This window comes from Seriola lalandi, unplaced genomic scaffold (assembly GCF_002814215.2).
Source record: "Seriola lalandi dorsalis isolate HSWRI2012SDOR001 ecotype SW California unplaced genomic scaffold, Sedor1 jcf7180002054585, whole genome shotgun sequence".
Taxonomy (NCBI): Eukaryota; Metazoa; Chordata; class Actinopteri; order Carangiformes; family Carangidae; genus Seriola; species Seriola lalandi.
This window is the reverse complement of record NW_019525138.1, coordinates 4,302,269-4,320,514: the sequence shown is the minus strand read 5'-3', so window position 1 is coordinate 4,320,514 and position 18,246 is coordinate 4,302,269. Positions and strand designations below refer to the sequence as shown.

At 44.0% G+C, this 18,246-nt stretch overlaps 1 protein-coding gene across 1 annotated transcript in view; it reads left to right on the top strand.

Annotated features, from left to right (window-relative positions):
- The window catches only part of srcin1b (SRC kinase signaling inhibitor 1b), a 61,575-nt gene that overhangs the window by 30,047 nt on the left and 13,282 nt on the right, over positions 1 to 18,246 (top strand). The window contains exons 3-9 of the mRNA XM_087177318.1: positions 1,491 to 1,692; positions 5,224 to 5,353; positions 6,647 to 6,818; positions 12,250 to 13,178; positions 13,510 to 13,599; positions 14,466 to 14,506; positions 17,158 to 17,318. Of these exons, the coding sequence (XP_087033444.1) occupies positions 1,491 to 1,692; positions 5,224 to 5,353; positions 6,647 to 6,818; positions 12,250 to 13,178; positions 13,510 to 13,599; positions 14,466 to 14,506; positions 17,158 to 17,318 (1,725 nt within the window). The remainder of the gene's footprint in view (positions 1 to 1,490; positions 1,693 to 5,223; positions 5,354 to 6,646; positions 6,819 to 12,249; positions 13,179 to 13,509; positions 13,600 to 14,465; positions 14,507 to 17,157; positions 17,319 to 18,246) is intronic.

Below are 18,246 nucleotides of genomic sequence, written 5' to 3'. Positions count from 1 at the left end.
GTTTCTCTTTCTCGTTAACCTGAAGAAAAGGTCCTCTGCAGCAAATGTAAATTAGTTAGAAAGACGTTAGAGACAATATTTCTTCATCCATCTTTATGTCCTCTTCTCTCCACTTTGCTGTGTTTACTCTCATCTTTCTCCATATTTCATGTTCTGCCGTGCAGTTTTTCTAACCTCTATCTGCTCTTTTTCATCTTTCCTTCACAGCTCACTAAACATAAACTTTATAATTCCCCGGGTGCTTGAGAAAGATGTAAAACTACATTGAGATGGTTTTTGGTTCTTAAAACCACAAATATATCTTCTTATAGATCAACACCTCAAATAAAACACAGGAGAAAAGGAAAATATGGGACCTTTAATGTTGTCTATACAAAACACTGATTGGCTCAGTTGTTTTTCCAAACAAAGTGTAACATATGGGACCTTTATATCACCAAACACTATAAATGTATAAGGCGCAAAGCCCAGAGGGATAATTTGGTACATCAGATTGTATGTGTGCATTTTATCCGTAAATTTTATATCTTTTGACGTGATCGTTTCCTACATATCTGTGTACTCATGCGTGGCTGAGTGCCGCGCTCCTGGCTCATTGTAGCCTCAAGAATCCAAACGGCTCCCATGCAGCGCTCGCAAAGACTTACACAGCCGAGACGCACAGATGCATGAGGCGATCGGAGCTGGCTCCACGCAGCACTGTGGGAGCTCATTACTGTATTCTTTGGGCTGGAAAATGTCTGTCAGTAAAGATTCATTAAAAGCCAACCTGCTGCAGCGGCTCCTGGTTGTGCTGTAATGAGAGGTCCTTCACAAGCTGGGGCTCCCCCAGCGGCTTCAAATTGCACAGGTGAAATATCGCCGGCGATCTGCGTTACGGGTTTGTAATTGAGTTGGGCTTCGATGTGGTCGTTAGCGTGACATCGCTCGTGTTTGCTCACTTCTTTACGGCTGAGCAGTTGAGGGCAGTTTGGTGTTGTCTGCTTTGGGACCATTTATTTTATCTTTCCTCAGAAACATTTCACTCAGCAGCTTGCCTGTCCGGTTTTTCATAATTTCTCTCCTCTCCTCTTAAAAGTTAAATTGATTGAATAGTTTGTCTATCATTATTGGTGTAATTCAGGCATTTAGAGACTGTTTTTTAGAGTCGGTTTGTTTAACCCGACTGACTGAGCTGCTCTAATTTTATCTTCAGGATTCAGCTTCCTTTTGTAGAGCTGTGTTGGTAGAGGATGATGTAAGAGCTGCTTTGTCTGAGCTAAACTGTTTAATTTGTCTGTGCCTGTGTGCTAAAAGCTTTCCCTTTCAGTGCTTTTGTTTCTTTCCATTGATTATCAAGGGCATTTTGTTTGTCTTTGTTTGCTCATTCTGTTTTTTTTTTCGTTTTTTTTTCTGAACATTGTGCTGCCACGTCTCAACATCATCTCCGATCTTTCTTTCTCTATCCGTTCTTCTTCTTCTCTGCTAACTTCTTATCTTGTGTCCCACAGACTCGTACGCCACGTGTGACACGACTCAGCCCGACACAGCCGGCTCTCGCTGACCAGGCCAGCAGGGTATCCTTCGCGTCAGCAGAAAATCTGGAAACAATGTCCGAGCCCGACATCCCCATCGGCTTTAACCGGATGAACCGGCTGCGCCAGAGCCTGCCGCTGGCCCGCTCGTCCAGCCAGGCCAAGCTGAGGGCACCAGGTCAGGAAATAATCTGCACCCTGTGCTACACTGTGACCCGTGGGCTTGAACTCTTCATATTCTGTACAGTAGATGAGCACATGTAAGGGTTACAGAGAATAGTTTTTAGTTTGGTCTCTAACATTGAGAGGAAGTGCATGTTTGCTGCATGAGTTGACATGACTAGAAACTTGAAATAGTTCTGTAGAAATTATAATTTCATATCTGAGTTCATCACCAACTCATGCCAAAGATGTTCTATGTTCATATTTTTAAATCCAGGTCAACTCTGAGTTTTATTTTGTTACCTGTGTGTGGTTCCTTCTTTTTCTTATTTTTTCTAGTTTTTAAAAATACTCAACTTTATTACTGAGAAATTTTTCTTTTAGGGCGTGTGTCCATATAGCGTTTTTCTCTGGCACTTGATCAAATGCACTGTGCATTGGTTTTGTTTCTATGACAACAGTATCTTGACAACATATCACCACCGCCATGTAAGATAGACTAGAATCTCCCCTTTGCTTTTTATTATTATTCGTTGGACATTGTTTTTTCACCATGAGCACCACCACTTGGGATAAGTAGACAGGGTCGGAACAAGCCTCTCCTCCGTTATCTTAGTTACCATGGTGATGAGTACCAGCCCATCCAATTGGTTGCCTGAAAAGGAGCTGCAATGACGATACCAGTGCCCTTCAGAAAAGTTAGTGCTCGGAGTGAGAGGGTCTTTCTGCAGACTGCAAGAGAGGGGCGTAACTGCAAGTTACAAAACGAAATGTTGTTGCCAGGATGGCAGATCGTGTGAAGACAACGGTAGCTGGACACGAGGACAGAACTGACTGTTTTAAGTCTGTTTCTCCATGATTTCATGAATAATTTCATGAATAAAGATGTATCAGTTTAAACCATCATTTGCCGTCCATCAGTATTCTATGTCTGGGTGGCAGAGGCACCAGTCTATACAGTGCCCCCGCCACTTCCTCCAGCTCTTTGCCAGTTGACAGTGCCTCTTTGTTTGGACTGAGAATGAGCTGCTAGCTGCAGTGCGGACTGGTAAAATGGATCTGTCCCATCTCGTGTGTGGGTTGGTGCTCTTGTCACTGTCGGAGCCTCAGAGTGAGACCCTCCAGGCGGGAAATGTTTGTTTCTACAATGTATTCAGCGGTCCTACACGGCAGCTAGCAGCTAGTTGACATGCCTGCCGTGCTTAAACCTCTTTCACACTGGACAAGAAGGCACAGCGGTATGATGTAATACGAAGTGGGTGTAACTCTAAGTATTGCAGCCCGCAGACAGATCCTTTTGCAGAGCGCTCTGAGAAACAACGCAGGGTGCAGCATTTTTTCTCTCGGCTGCCGCATGCAGCCGCGTTTGTTCTCTCTTCACCAGGAACAACGGAAAGAACGACACTGGCGCACTGAAAAATATCTTAGCAGCAGTTGGATGGATTTGCAACAAAATCATTACTTTCATTTGTGTTTCCCAGAGGGTGAAGCCGCCTACTGGTGTCTTGCTACATCATCTAGCGCCACCATGAAGTTGACATGTGACCTAGAGTGAAATGTCTCAACTACTATTGGATAGTAGTTTTATTCATTCATCCGATCGTCTGTTGTTTCATCTAGAACCATCTTTAGGTCAACCTGCAAAACAGTTGACTGTCATTGTGAGCATGTTAGCATCCTGCTGTTAGCATTTAGCTCACGGCACCACAGTCCCCACAGTACAGCCCCACAGAGGTGCAAGCATGGCTGCAGGTTGTCGGTCTTTGTTCATCAGTACAACTCACCTACAATTATGAGAAATACTATATTCATGACCTGCGCTGACACAGCTCTTCATGGAGCCTCAGTAACAGCCTCATCTCATGTTTACCTCTAACACTCACATTTTAGTGCCTTTACTGTCAGCTAACATTACAGCAACAGTGCCGACGTTTGAAACCACTTCCTGCTTCGTGCTGATCCACCCTCCTTTTCCATCACAGCTGAGTTTGCAGTTAGATCATTCGAGACAGGGATGTTGGAGCCGTGCTGTTTTCCTCTGTTGCCGTGTGAACAGTGATGCAGGGAAACAAAAGGCCAATGATTCAGCTGACAACATGTGGTGGTTTGATCAGGCAGCTCACATTACTGTATCCTCACTTTAGCTGTCTTGTCTTGTGTCGGGCTTGATCACTGTTGTCCAATCTATTGACAGTGTCCCTTTGATTGACAGGCCGAGAGCCAATCACACCCTGGACTTGTCTATGCGTCCTATCCTAACTATTAACCTTGTTTGATGTGTTTGACAGACAGTAGCAAACAAGACACATTAGTTGTGACTGTGTAGTGGGGTCCTCTTACAGGGAGTCGCTTATGTGTGTTGACTGAAGGCATCAAATGTCAACGTAGTAAGCCTGGCGCAGCCCTCTGAGTGTCGAGTCAAAGTCAGACCTCAGTCGACTGCCTATAGGAGCCCTGGATATAAAGAGAGCTGTCTCATCAGTCAGTCTACCTGTCAGCTTTGATTAATGACTTTGGCAGCAAGTGAAATCATCCGCTGCTTAAAATGAGCTTTGTAGCATATGGAGGATGAAGATGTATTTGTGGGAGTTAGAAAAGGTATGACAACATGCAGCTGTAATTCCTGATATAACATTTTTTTACGCGATGCACTATACCGCTAAAGGGAGGAAGCTAACTGTGTCGTTTCATGTGACTTTTTATCTTTTGGTGTGATACACATCAAGACACAGGAGAGAATTAAAGGATTAAAGGTCCCATATTTGACACATTTCCTGCCTCTCATCTGATTGGCTGACTGTGTTTTTGCTTGATCAAATAAAAATTTAGCAGATTTCAGTAAAACACTCAGCACAAAAACCTAGCAAGGCTGGACGGTAGGGTCCAGGTGGGCGGGGCTTGGGCATGGCTGAGAACGGTGACTGTTTTGTTGTGACATCACAAAGTTCCAAAGTTCTGACGGCAGGTTTTAAGGCTCAGTTTCTGAATACAGGCTGTGTGCATTTCTCTGTGGACTGAGGCTTTGATACTTTCACAGAATTAATATAGAACCTAGACCTGATCTATAATCAAACAACAAATGGACATCTGCCTTTAGACTGTATGGGACCTTTAAGACACCTTTGGTTTTATTACTGGTCAGCAGAAGTTATAAGAAATACAATCTGTAGATTATTTGACATGTTACACAATAAATCAAGTTTTTTGAGGCAGTAAATTACATGTACAGTTACTTAATCATACTACCAGTTCACTTTGGTACCAGTCAGCAGTGTTTGCCGCATTTCCAGGGTCCTCAAGACCCACAAAAATCTATGAGGTTGCCAGGAGGTGGTGGGATGGTTGTGTGTATGTTTTTGAATATGCAAAAAGATTTTATTCAAGCTAACATCGGTGTTTAGTTGCTGCCTCTACATCTCACTGGGTGCAAAAAGTCTAATATATTGAGGTGAAAATTGTCCCTCCGCTCTCTCCAAACTTCATCTCCCCCTCACCCCTTCAACCATCGTGGATCTCCCTCATTGCCCCTCCCCATCCATAAATGCAGGGATCTTGTTCCTCCAGCTCGGAGAGGAGACTCGCCGGGTCCATCTGACCCACGAGCTGACCAGCCTGGACACTCTGAGGGCCCTTATTGTGCACATGTTCCCCCAGAGGCTCACCATGGCCATGCTCAGGTACGCCTGGATCACATGACACTGATATCTGTCACACCTATTGATCTATTTAGTGTCACATTTACACTTAATTTGGTGCCAGTTCTACCAATCAATCACAAGATGAGATGTGTAAATGACACACTGCTCTCAGCTTCGGACACAGATATAGAAATAATAAGTCTTGTAAACAGATAAGGAAACAGATAAAAATCCATAAAGCTAAAGGAGGTGTGAAATTGCCACTTTCAGGCCACACGTTGACACAGATGCATAAAATCTCATCTTTAGAATCAAAGCAAAGAATCCTGCTGAAATAACTGGTTGAAGTTAAATTTGAACTCTCCTCAGTGTTTGTGTAAAGAAACATAAACTATAATGATACTGCAGATATTGTTCATATTCTTTCATCTTTTAACTTTTAATGCTCCAGTATCTGTCTGTCCCTTCACAACATTAAGTATTTGGTAGGACCCATCATGCTGTTAGGAGGAGGAAGCTAGCAGGCTAGGCTAACAAGTGGTGGAACAAGTAGAAGCTAGTTAGCACTGATTCCCACTAAACCTTACTTTAGGATGGTATTCACAATAATCAGCTCACAAAAAAAAAAAGCAAATCATTTCTTAGTTAAACTGAATTTCAGTTTCTGTTTTACTTTAAGCTCAGGCCTTGTGTTAAAGTGGTGTGTATACAGGATGAAAAAATCCAATTTTACCGACAACTGGGCCAAAAAATCAATGAGCATTTCCATCGTCTTAATTGAAGATTATCTGCTCTGAAACAGCTGATGACGGTCTCGCACCAAATGACTTTTCAAGCGATTTCACTCTTACAGACTCATTTCCTATGTCGGAATAAAGAGTTGATGGTGAGCAAGGAGGCACAAGAATGTGAGTTGTTTGGTGTGAGATTGGCATTAAATACATACATACAAGGAAGGCAAGGGTGATTGGACTAAAACCTCTGTGACTTATGACACATAGTCTTCAGATGTGAGAGGGTGTCAGACTTTAGTCTTTTCATAGTCCTCTAGTGTCTGGTAGGTATTTACAGTTCACATTATTATTGCTATCAGGACTCTGTAAACGCCAGACTCAGAGAATATTACATTTCTGAGTTCAATATCAAAATGCGTCCTCCCATTACAGCGGCTTCATGCACTTAAAGATCTTCCAATTTTCCTCCCACTCTGTAAATGAATGTACATCACTGGTTATTAGCAGATAATAGCTGCTGAAATTGTCTTTGCATGGACTATTTATCAGTGTTTCGCTCCTTTTTTTTTGTTTTGTTTTGATGACTATTGACGTCCAGGTCTCCCAGCACGGCTCTGCTGATCAAAGATGAGACCCGTAACGTCTTCTATGAGCTGGAGGACCCGCGGGACGTTCAAGACCGCTGCGTAATTAAGATTTACTGCAAAGAGCCCGTCTACGGCACCTACCCCGGACACCACAGCCCCCACCTGGCCAACGGAGACCTGCGGGTAGGTGTGTGTGTTTGAGCGTGTGGTTGTTGTTAGCGCTGCACCAAGAATTTAAACAAGTTTCTGATAGAAATTGCAATCACAGGAGAGAATGAGTGAGATGTTACACTGCTCCCGGCTTTTCATCTGCATTAGCTTTGTGTTATTGTGATGCCAAGAAAACGATCCTGCTTCAATCACAGTCACCTTTTCCTTCATTACCCATTCAGTGTGTGTGCAGCTGGCTTCTGACTCATAGATTAGGGAGCGAGACAAACACTTGTCTCTTGCTGGCAGAGGCCGATAGCAGCCAACCAAATCATCCCACAAATAATACACTTTATAATTCCCCTTGAAAATTGTTATTTATTCACACCCACGGCTGTAACTGTCTCCCACGTTCACGCTCTGATATTATTTTCTGTGTGTTTACAAACACCAGTTTACATTACATAACGTGTCCGAGCATAAGTGCGGCCTCATCCGCTCTCTGAGGGTGAGTCATGTGACCTCACTCCAGCGCTGGGCCAGAGCCAGCCTGTCACATCATCGTGCTGACTGGGCCGGACGCCAGCAGACTGTGAAATGACATCAACACTGTTCTGAGATGATAGACCGTGGACCCCGTTCATCCGAGGACTGGGTCATGGATCCAGACTTGGACTGTTGTAGTAGAAGTATTTTGAAATGGAAAGTGGACGGTAATTATTACTAATTATTTTATATACTACTTTTAACCTGAGAACAAAACAAAAAGAGGGCTGTGGAAACTGCTGACATACAGTTTGAGGTTCAGAGTCCCGCTCATGGACACTTCAGTATGTAAAGGTAGAATCTGGAATCAAACCCTGTGGCTAATGAACGACCTCCTTTACCCCCTGACACACAAATATAAGCCCAAGTCATTTCTGTGTGAGCTGCTCGTGACCGCATGATTACGTTTGGTTAAGTGAAGTGCTGAATGACCTGTTGTCGGTCTCAGGACTTTCATTTCCCCAGGTGCCTACCTGCATTTGTACGTCATTGTTTATAGTATTTTCTAATTTATCTTATTTATTCTAGATTCTGTTTCTATTCGTATTTTCTTCTGTATTATATTTCCCCCTCTTGTGCTGCTCTTTTTCTGTGCAGCTGTGTCAATTTGAATTTCCTCTACGTGGGATCAATAAAGGTACATCTTATCTCGGTGGGTCCATGTGCTGCTGGCGACATCATCAGATCTGTTCAGTGAATGACTTTCCTGTCGGTCCACACGTTTACATCTCAGGATTTTGTTTGTTTTGTGTTTTTTGTGAATGAGAACGAAAGGGTGTAATTGTCATTTGATTTTTGAAGTTTTTACTGGTCTGGACAAAACAACAGAGACCTGGGAGAGCATGAGACGCTCCGTGCTGAAGGTCGGGATGATAAAATGTCATAAAAGAGAGTCCAACCTTTATTTTAGACATAATAAACCTTCGTCTACAGTTAACATCTGTGGTGCAGAAAAAGGATGGGAAGCCCCGTCTCTAGCGATTAATCAGCTGATCAGTTTTCTCTCTGGTAGATGCTGCAGCACTGCTTGTAAGTGTGTTTACCTGTATCTTCCCTCCTCTTATCGATGAGCCATAATGGGGTTCATCTAAACTCATCAGGCAGCTGCCGGCAAAAAAAATAAGTGTGACATCAGCCTGATTAGCATGATTACTAAAGCTTCATGAACTGCCAACAGATAGAGTGGCTAATGTCATTCAGGTCTGCAGTGTCAGTGTTTTCTGTACAAGCCTTTTCCCTTCTGTTGTCGTCTAATTCCACTGTGATTATGGAGATGAGGAAGCGCTAATTTAAAGTGTTGGATAACGCTGCTTTTATAGAATAGAATAAATTATAAAGCAGATATATCGCATTACGAAAGCAGACATGTGCAGTGCACACTGAAAAATGAATCTGCATGTTAAACAGCTGGCTGTTTCTGACACTCTTACTGTTGTCAATCAAACACCCCGAAGCCTTTAGTTTTCATGCGTGTGTGTGTGCGTTTGTGTGTGTGTGAGAGAGATGGTTGTTCTGCCGGCAGGTGTGTGTGTGTGTGCGCCCGCACCATGTTTTGGAGGTCAACCGCTCTGTCTCCCCTGTGATCGGTCGCCGTCTCCAGCTCGTGCGCTGAGCTCTGAAATCTTTCCAGCGTTTTACAGCCTTATCAAAGCAGCAGGCTTACCTTGAGTTTTATGTGTATAAGGTACATTGGCTGCTGCTGCCACCGCCAAGGTGAGCGACGAGGACGTGTGTGTGTGTGTGAGCTTATTGAACCCAAGCCAGCACAGCCAAGATCCCCTGATTGCAGACCACAAAAGCCTGGCCAGGATTACTGAGCTCCATCCAGGCCTCTGACGGCAGGATAGAAATATGGTTAAGGATGAGATTGATTGGCAGATCTCCCGCAGCGGGGGCCGGCCCTGAAAGGTGGCATGGGCCGACTCTTTCGGCGGTGCACCTGTGATAGATGTCTTGTGACTTCAGGGGGTCTTGAGAGGTGGGGATGAGATGTCCGTGTGTCTTCAGCACGGTTAAAGGATGGTGTCGATACGGGGCTGTTGCTAAGATACACGATGGAAGATGATGGCACTAGAGTCATTAGTCTGTTGTGAGGCTGTCCACAGGGTGTTGTTGTAAGAGGCCTAAGGGTTATTATGGGGAAATATTGGTTTTTCAATTTGCATCGTCTCCAGGAGATAGCCTTGTGCGTCATAAGCAATTACAGTGTTGTCTTCTTTTGTGTTTCCTTGCTGTATCTATTACTCTTGGCCGGTGCCTTCACTTGCACCGTGCTCTACTGCTGCTGCTCTCCGCTCTGCTTCGCTTTGCTTTGCCTTTCTCTCACACATTTGGGATTGATGCCAAAAGATAATCCCTTCACGCTCAGTCTGTCAATAAGCGATCAAGTGCAACTTGAAACACACTTAAAGGGGCAATTTAGAGTCTTTCCTGTCAATCTTGAAACAGCATCTGTGAATTGCTGTGAACCGTTACAGTGAGCGGCACCGACTTTTTATGATGAAGATTTTTTTTTTTTCTTTTAAATGGCTCGCTGCCGGGTAATTACTCACTTTTTGTGATTGTTTGAAAAAAATATTAAATGGACAAAATTAAAGGGTAAGATTTCAGGGGGAAAGTGAACTGACCTGAAAGTCACTTATGAAGCTTCCTACTGACTCCATGGGAAGGGTGTGACACAGTGGCGTGCTCTCAGGGCAAAGAAGGCGAGCAGTGCTTGACCAGTTAAAGCTAATAATAGATATCAGTTTGAACAATACTGAAGTGAAAGAGATATCTCTCCTTATATCTCAAAATATAAAACAAAGTGGGGTCCCGGGACCCACAGGGGTCCTTGAGGGGGGTCTCTGGGGGTTACCAACAAAAAGGGGGATCATTTATTAGGTTTAACAGGTTGTAAAGTTGGACATTTTAACATGGGAGTCTATGGATGTCTATGGTGATTGACTCACTGTTGTAGCTAACCTCAAGTGGCCTTGGAGAACAGCAGTTTTTGGTGCTTCCGTGTTGGCTTCATTTTTCAGCCTCTGAGGTTGATGCTTGGCCTCAGCAGGTTTGTTGTTTGTGGAGGCTAGCTTGACTACAAGGCCGCCGCATCTATCGTTTTTGTCATTTCCGTTGGCGTAACTGTGTCCCATTCAAACCTTTATTTATACAGTGAAGGCTTAGAGCAAGCTCTCTTTTTCAAGGATGCCCTGAGACAAAATATACAATATGAAAAACAATAATCCACAAATGTGCAAGCAGTTGACGAAGGCTGGGGCTCATCACGCAGAGGGAGGAGCTGCATTTTTTATAGGACGTTTGCACATTGAGGATCATCCTTGGATCTTTGACAGAAGTGCGCTTTTCAAGCTAGGTGGTTGTTCAGCTCTGCTTACCAATCTGTAAAAGTCACTTCACACCACTAGCGTGACGTCCCGGTCTTGACTAGACTCCTACCTGAGAGTGGAAATCATCATAATGACGTAATGCAGTTCCAGTTTTGAGTATTTGACGCTGATAGAATTAGAAATACATCATTATTTATGTGTAGGCTTTATATGAACAGACAAATAATAAAGAGCTACCTAGGTTTTCCATGCAACAAATATGATGCCAAATATAATAAATAGCTTAAATCTCTTAATGATATTAACCAGTAATCCTTTTGCATCAACCTGTGGACACAACAAAGCAAACCCAACAATAGATGTACAGTACACGCAATTTGAAATGGTAAAATAATTTGATTAACCTGCGTGACAGATCCCAGTCAGCGCCATCCAGTATCATGTTACAACGCCAACATCTGCGCCACATTTTGCTTGTACTACAAAATAATTCATACACAGCAGTGATACATCTCTTGTTATAGGTGCCATGTCAAATTTCTGTTTATATTCAGTGTCACCCACCAATATGAACTGTGGTTTAAGGTTTGAGAAATGTGTTAAAGCTTTTGCAAAGCTAATTTATGTATTTCATGATGCCTCTGCGACAGCCAGAGCCAGAGGCATATTATAGTCAGGTTGTCCATCCGTCCCATTCTCGTGAACGCGATCTCAGTAACACCTTGATGGGACTTCTTCAAACTTGGCACAAACGTTCACTTGGTCTCAAGGATGAACTGAATAGATTTTTGGGTGTCAGAGCTCAAAGGTCAAGGTCAGTGTGACCTCAGAAAACACTTTCTAGCCATTACTCAAGACTTCACACAGCAATTGTGACAAAATATCACACAAATGGTTCATATTTTCTATGACTCTGGATTTACCCTGAAACTAGTCTGAGTGGAGGAGGCAGAGAACCACAAGGTTGCAATTCTAGGTTTTCAAACCTTTATTGCTGCGATCCATGTTTACTTAACTCGCACTCTTCTTCTGCTTTTTGTTGGCGCACTGCTACATTTCTTGTCCCATTACAGCCGCCTATAGATCAGCTGGAGATCATTGCTCCATGGTCAGCAGGGTGTACCTTGTGGTGGGAAAATTTACTTATGCCCGCTAATGTCATCAAGTGTTAGGAGACACACATGAAAACACATAGCTTTAACTCAGTTATCAGTGATTTTAAAATAAATAATTTCAAAATAAACAAATTATTGGCTTTGACAGACCCACATCGTTACTGTTGCAGAGCATCTTGTTGCCTGTCGTAGTCGAGGTTGTGAGGAACTTGTTTTTGTGGAGGGAACATGTGCTCTGTTTTGGATCCTGCACAAAGTCAGTAAAAGAAATTATTTAATATATATTTGTTTTGCCAAAACAGTGTTTTAATGAGATTTAACTGCCATCTCCTGGCATGAGGACACCTCTGGGGCTCTCCTACAGAGAGCGAGGAGAAACTGATGAAATGTTTTACTCCCAGGCCTAAAAGAAGCACCCAGGATGCATCGCTCTCAGAGGTTCTGTGTGTGTGTTGTTGTGTTTATTCACAGAGGGAAATGGTGTACGCCCCTCAGGACTCTCCACCCAACCGCCGCCTCAGCAACCCGCCCATGTCTTCCCAGCACTCGTCCTCCTCCGCCTCACCTCCTCAAGGCTCGCCGTCCCGCGCCCGCCTCCTCTACAGCGGCGGCAGGCCCTCCTCCTACGCCGGGCCGCCCCACCACACCCACTCCCTGCCACACCCACACTCCCAGTCCCACCACTCCTCTCCCCACCAGCAACCACAGCTCCACCAACCCCACCACACCCAGCCGGCCTTCTGTGCCTCCTCCAGTGCCATCCTGGAGCGCAGGGATGTGAAGCCCGACGATGAAGTGGGGGGGTCCAGGAGCATGGTGCTGCTGCGGGGGGACGATCGAGGTGGAGGGGGGATTTACGCCGACCCCTACTCTCTGGGCGCAGAAACAAGTCGGCTGAGTCTCGCAGGAGGTCCTCACTCTCCTCTCCCAGCCCGAGCCGACCCATACGGCTCCTTGTACCGCCGGGGAGGCGGAGGAGGAGGTGGGGGGGCCGGATCAGTGCGTTCACTCACTTCCTATTCAGCAGCCGCTTTACAAGGAGAGCTGATGGAAAGCGGCGCCCTCTACAGGCCAGGAGGACCGCTTTATAACGACGCCTACGCCGCGTCCGTGTTGGCCATGGGGCTGCGGGTGCCGCCGCCCTCCTCCCCACAGAAGATCCCCGACGTGAGGGATTCCTATGCAGGCACCATGCCTGGCCGTGGCTCCCCCGGGAGGCAGAGCTTGAGGAGGGACTCTGTGACGTCCTCCGTGTTTGGGGACAGTCCCAAAGCCCGAGGCCAGGGCACAGGGTTAGGTCTGACCTCAGAGCAGCTCTGCCTGATGGCCGGGCCTGGAGGGGAGGGAGGGGGCGCTGGAGGCTTCGGCTCACCTCTGCTGGGAACCGAGACGGAGACCAGGTAGGACAGAGCTTCAAGGTGTTTTTGCATGTTGTTGTTCACGTGACAGAGCACTGCAAACTACAGGATCCAGCTCATTGACTCTCTTATAGAGGAAAAGTTGAACTGATGAACTCGTCAGCTCACTTCAGTCCACAGTACTCAGGTGTTTTGACCGGCAGCTCACGGTGGCCACCGTTTAATAATGTTAGACATGCAGGAAAAGTGATTTTTGCACAACTGTATACAGACAAGTACAGGAGGAGGTAAAACAGAAAAAACACCACAAACTATATGTAAACATCTGTAAAACATCTGTTAGTAGTAGTTTTTCTTTGGTGTGTGAATGCAGGGAGCGGATGGAGGCCATGGAGAAGCAGATAGCCAGTCTGACTGGACTGCTACAGAGAGTCCTGAGCAGAGCGCCTGAGGCAGAGAGCCCGTAAGATACATACACACACACACACACACATACACACACACACACACTGAATGTGAAATCACTCCTTTTACAGACATGTTAGCCTCATGTTCTATGTACTATTTTTACTTTTTAAAATATAATACTACTTTTATGCGATTGTACAAAATTTCAAATGCAACATTGGAAGATATGGAAAAATACAGAACTATACAAAAGTTTTAGGCACTAAAAACAAAGTTGAGGATGTTGTTTTCAAAATAAAAGCCATGAATAGTTTTATTTATCAATTAACTTCATACAAACCTGAATCAGATCAGTATTTGTTGTGATCTCATCTCAGTTCACCTGCTCACTGTTCTTCAGGTTCTTGGCAGGTAGGTTGTTCCAGCATCTTGGAGAACCTGCCACAGTTCTTGTGTGTCTTCATGTGATCTCAGTCTGACTCCATGATGTTGAGATCAGGACTCTGTGGGGGTCAGTCCATCTGTTCCAGGTGTCCTGGTTCTTTATGACTCGGACTGTATGTTTGGGCTCGTTGTCCTGACGCCTCCGTGATGCGATTGTGAGACAGATCAGAATCTAAAGAGCCTAAAACTTTTGTACAGTCCTGTAATGGCACAAACACAGTTACTGCTGAGCAACACAGCATCTGCCAGGTGATGATTCATGTCTCCTCTCTGCTGTTGATCATGTAGGGAATCATGAAGGAGCGAGTGATTTCAGACACATCTGCACAGCACAGTAGATCAGTACACTCTGAATGCAGCAGCGAGCAGCACATACTGTATATTTCCACCTTTTTCCTCCAGATATCAAGAAGCTTCTCAGTAGCTAAGTTGATAGTGTGTTCTGGCTGTAAGTACTCTGACACTTGCCTCTTCCAGGGAGAAGATTGAGTCAGCCAGTGACTGCTCAGGAACTGACAGTAAGTGCTCACTACCAAAAAAAAAGAGACAAACTATTTCCTATCACCGCCTGTCACTGTTCCCCACTGCCGCCTGTTTGATATCCACATAAATAGGCTCTTCTTCCTCTCGCAGAGCCGCCGCTATTTCATTTTCTCTGCATAATTTCTTAAAGTGTCTCATATGTGATTGTAATGGCTGACTCTGCAAGCTTCTTCATACTGTATGTGCCGGCTTTTTTTATTTATTTTTTTCACTTCTGCTGCCGCTGTGTAACTGGTGCCCATGCTTCTTGTTTTAGCTGGACGAACTAAAAAAAAGAAAGGTAGCTACTGTTGTGTGTCTGGTTACCTGTTCCCTCGTCTGCCCCTCTGTGTTTTTATTCTTTATTTAGATCCCTATTAGCTTTCAAACTGTGTGTGTGTGTTGTCTTGAAGGATTTACCTCCCTCTCAGCTGGTGTCCATCACTTCCCCCTTGTTTTTCTGTGTCTTTCAGTAAGAAATCATTTGAGTTGCATTTGTTTTCCTCCTTTTTTCTATGTTTTCTAAAGTCCAGGGAGCATTTTTATATACTGATAAAGCTGCATGTTTAATTTGATTAGAAAGTGGCTGTTTCTCAGTGTGAAGTATCCAAGACGAGGGGATTTCACCATTTAAATTAATGTTCTCTTGTTATCTGATTCTGCACAACATCTGGTAATTTGATCTGATAGATAAACCTGAATATTTAGAGTATTTTTGCAGCTTAAATTGGACTTTTCTTTAGAGGAGTTTGGTTTGTTGGGAATTGATTTCTGATGCTTTTGTCTTTCTCCAGTTAAAATCTGTCAGATACTTTACAGCACTGGTCAGCAACTGGCGGCCTGGAGGTGAAAACTGGCCCACCAGCAATAATATCTGGCCTGCCAGATTATTCTGATGGTCTAAATTTAGTTTTATCTTACAATATCAGACTGACAGACCCACGTTTAGTTATAATGTCCAAATAGAGAATCGAGCCCCATCCATGTTGAGGGAGATTATCAGACACAGTCACATCACTGTAGTCAGTGTACAGAGCCTAGTGATAAAAGAGACCTCCGAATCACTTCCTCTTTAGCGGTTTTGCCTACAAAATAAAAATGCGAAAAGTTCTCTTTTTTGCCCGACAGACGACTGAAATATCAGACATGAAAAAATAACACCAGTTCAGCAAATCAGTCAGTAACAAAGCAAATTCCATTTGCATTTCCATGAATCAGTTTATTAAACTAGCCTTTGATTATGTTCTGGCCCAACATGTGATGAATTATAAAAAAAAAGTACCTAGGGCCAACCGTACCTGCCGACCCCTGCTTCACAGTATCTGTCTACCACAGTGATCGGTGTGTATTTTCAGCCAGTAACAGTTCCAGTTAAGCTCACGCCCTTTGAGATTTTTCACAGTGTAGAATTCCTTGTAGTGTTTGATTATGCTGTGGCCGCTGGCACTGTGAAAACACTTGGATGTGGCCTTAAAGCCTTTCCCTCGTGAGCAAGCGCAATGTGCAACCAGAGGCCCACACTGAGCTCTGTGGTTTTAGCCAACACTCTCAATCAGCTAGTAACTGACTAGAGAACTACTGCACAAACTGACCGTTGACATCTCTAACGCGATGTATTACAGTCTTTTGTCACTTGTTTATGTCATTTCCAGCCAGATGAAACATTGATAATTTAAAATTTCACTATAAATCAAAAAACGGATCATTTTGGGCTTCACTGTAGAGTGAATCACACTGTCGTCATTGTGCTTGCAGTCGAAGTCAGGAGAGTCTTCTTATTCCTCTGACCTGGTGAGGCTGCAGAAAGACGTTTGGGCGATGTTGACTTAAGGTTTTCACAGGCACTTTTCTAAATCTGTCTCGAATTGTGGTGAAAAACCTCAGTGTCCTCAGTTCTCCTGGTCAGAGTTCAGGGATTTTCTCTGCAGCGAGCTGGAAGGTGTCACCTTCTCTGTAGAGGTGTTGCGCTGAGGTGTTGTGTTGGTCTGGCGGCGAAACAGGAGTGCAGCTTTTCTTAGTTATAGTGGAAGAAAGCGTCTTTGAAATGCAACTTTTTTTAAAAAACCACTCTGTTATCGATCGTCTTCCAGTTACTTTCCCTTTGTGTCGTTCTGCATGATGCGTGTGACTCAACACCCTAATTACTGTCAGACCATTGTCATTTCAAAGGATTATCCAAGTTGGAAACACTCTTACATCTGGGGCTGTCTGGGGACTTTTTTTTTTTATAATGAGATGCTTGGATTTAGTGGAAACGCTGTTTTTTCACTACTGACCCTGTTTGTCCCTGAAGCCTCCCCATGCTGTTTATCATTGTTAAGTCTACGTAAGACTGTAATCTCCTCCCTTGACCTGCAGCACAGATAGAACTTGTCCTGAATCTCTGCTGCCGCCAAATCCTGGAAAAAAACGATGTTCAGCCAGATTTGTTCTGAGGTCATGAGTCAAACCTTTTGGGATTCGGCCACTAAAGAGTCAAGATTTCTCTCATGTTCTTTAATTTTTCCCTCCGTCTTTTTATTATAAACCTTGAATCTGATTCCAGTGTTTCGGGACAACTTCTATCAGTTCCCCTGTGCTCTAAAGGAACCCAGAACTGAGCTAAGAGAATTTTCCCCGTATTGAAATAATACTTGTCGATGTGCAGCTTTGACACCTTCCGCTCCCTTGGCCCTGATGCCGCCTCCACCCTCAGGGGCCAACCAGCCCGTGGCAGTGTCCCGTCTCCAGATGCAACTCCATCTACAAGGGCTTCAGCAGAACACCAACGCTCTGCGCAAACAGCTGTCGCAGCTGCGCAACATGCAGGTGTGGATCAAAAACAGGAGGTTAATTTTGAATGTGCATGTGAATTTCATGAAGTGTACTCTCAGGTGTCGGTTTATTAGGAACACCCAGCTAAAACGAATGCAGTCTAATACAATAGTCCTGCAATAAAACCCTCCCTTATGAAAGTTATAATGTTCAGTTTGAAACACAAACACAGATTTATGCAACAGCATCTACAGCCTCCAAAATAACCGTATCGCACTTATTTTAGTATTTCAGTGGACCGTTTTTCCCATCAGATTCCTAGCTGCTGCTTTAAAGGAGCTTTTTTTAAGTTCTGCTATTGCTACACAGCCAACTTTAGCATTAACAGCTGTTTACTTACCAGTCCTGCTAAGAGCTTTAGCCATCATTATATTTACAGGACAAGAGGTTATAATGCAGAGCTGCTACTTCTGCAGAGCAGATTGGAGGCTACAGTGACTCGCTATCAGAAAGTGATGAGACAGTCTGACCTGGCTGAACTTAGCTGGTTAGCATGCTAACTTCAGTTGAAGAAAAGAAATGATAGAAATGGAAGCTTTGGTGGTGAATTTTCTTCTAGACTGATAAATAAGCAGCTGTTAATGTTAATGTTGGCTATGTAGTGATAGCAAAAACTTACAGGTACGTCCTTTAAGTCATCAAACAAGACAGCATTGAATAGACCAACAATTTGGAGTTGGCAGTGTCTTCTCCAAAACTGTGAAACAACCCGTCGATGCTGTTAAGATTAGACTCACAACTTCTGTAAATTCCTTCCAGAAACATCCAAAGACTCATTGCCTTGTTTCTTTCATTGAAATGTTTGATTTTATGTTCTCTTTAATTGTAACTTAAATCGTTTGACACCTTTTTAATATATTTAAATGGAGGCAGTTTTATGTAAAGCACTTTGAGTTGCATCTGATGTTTGTAAGGTGCTATA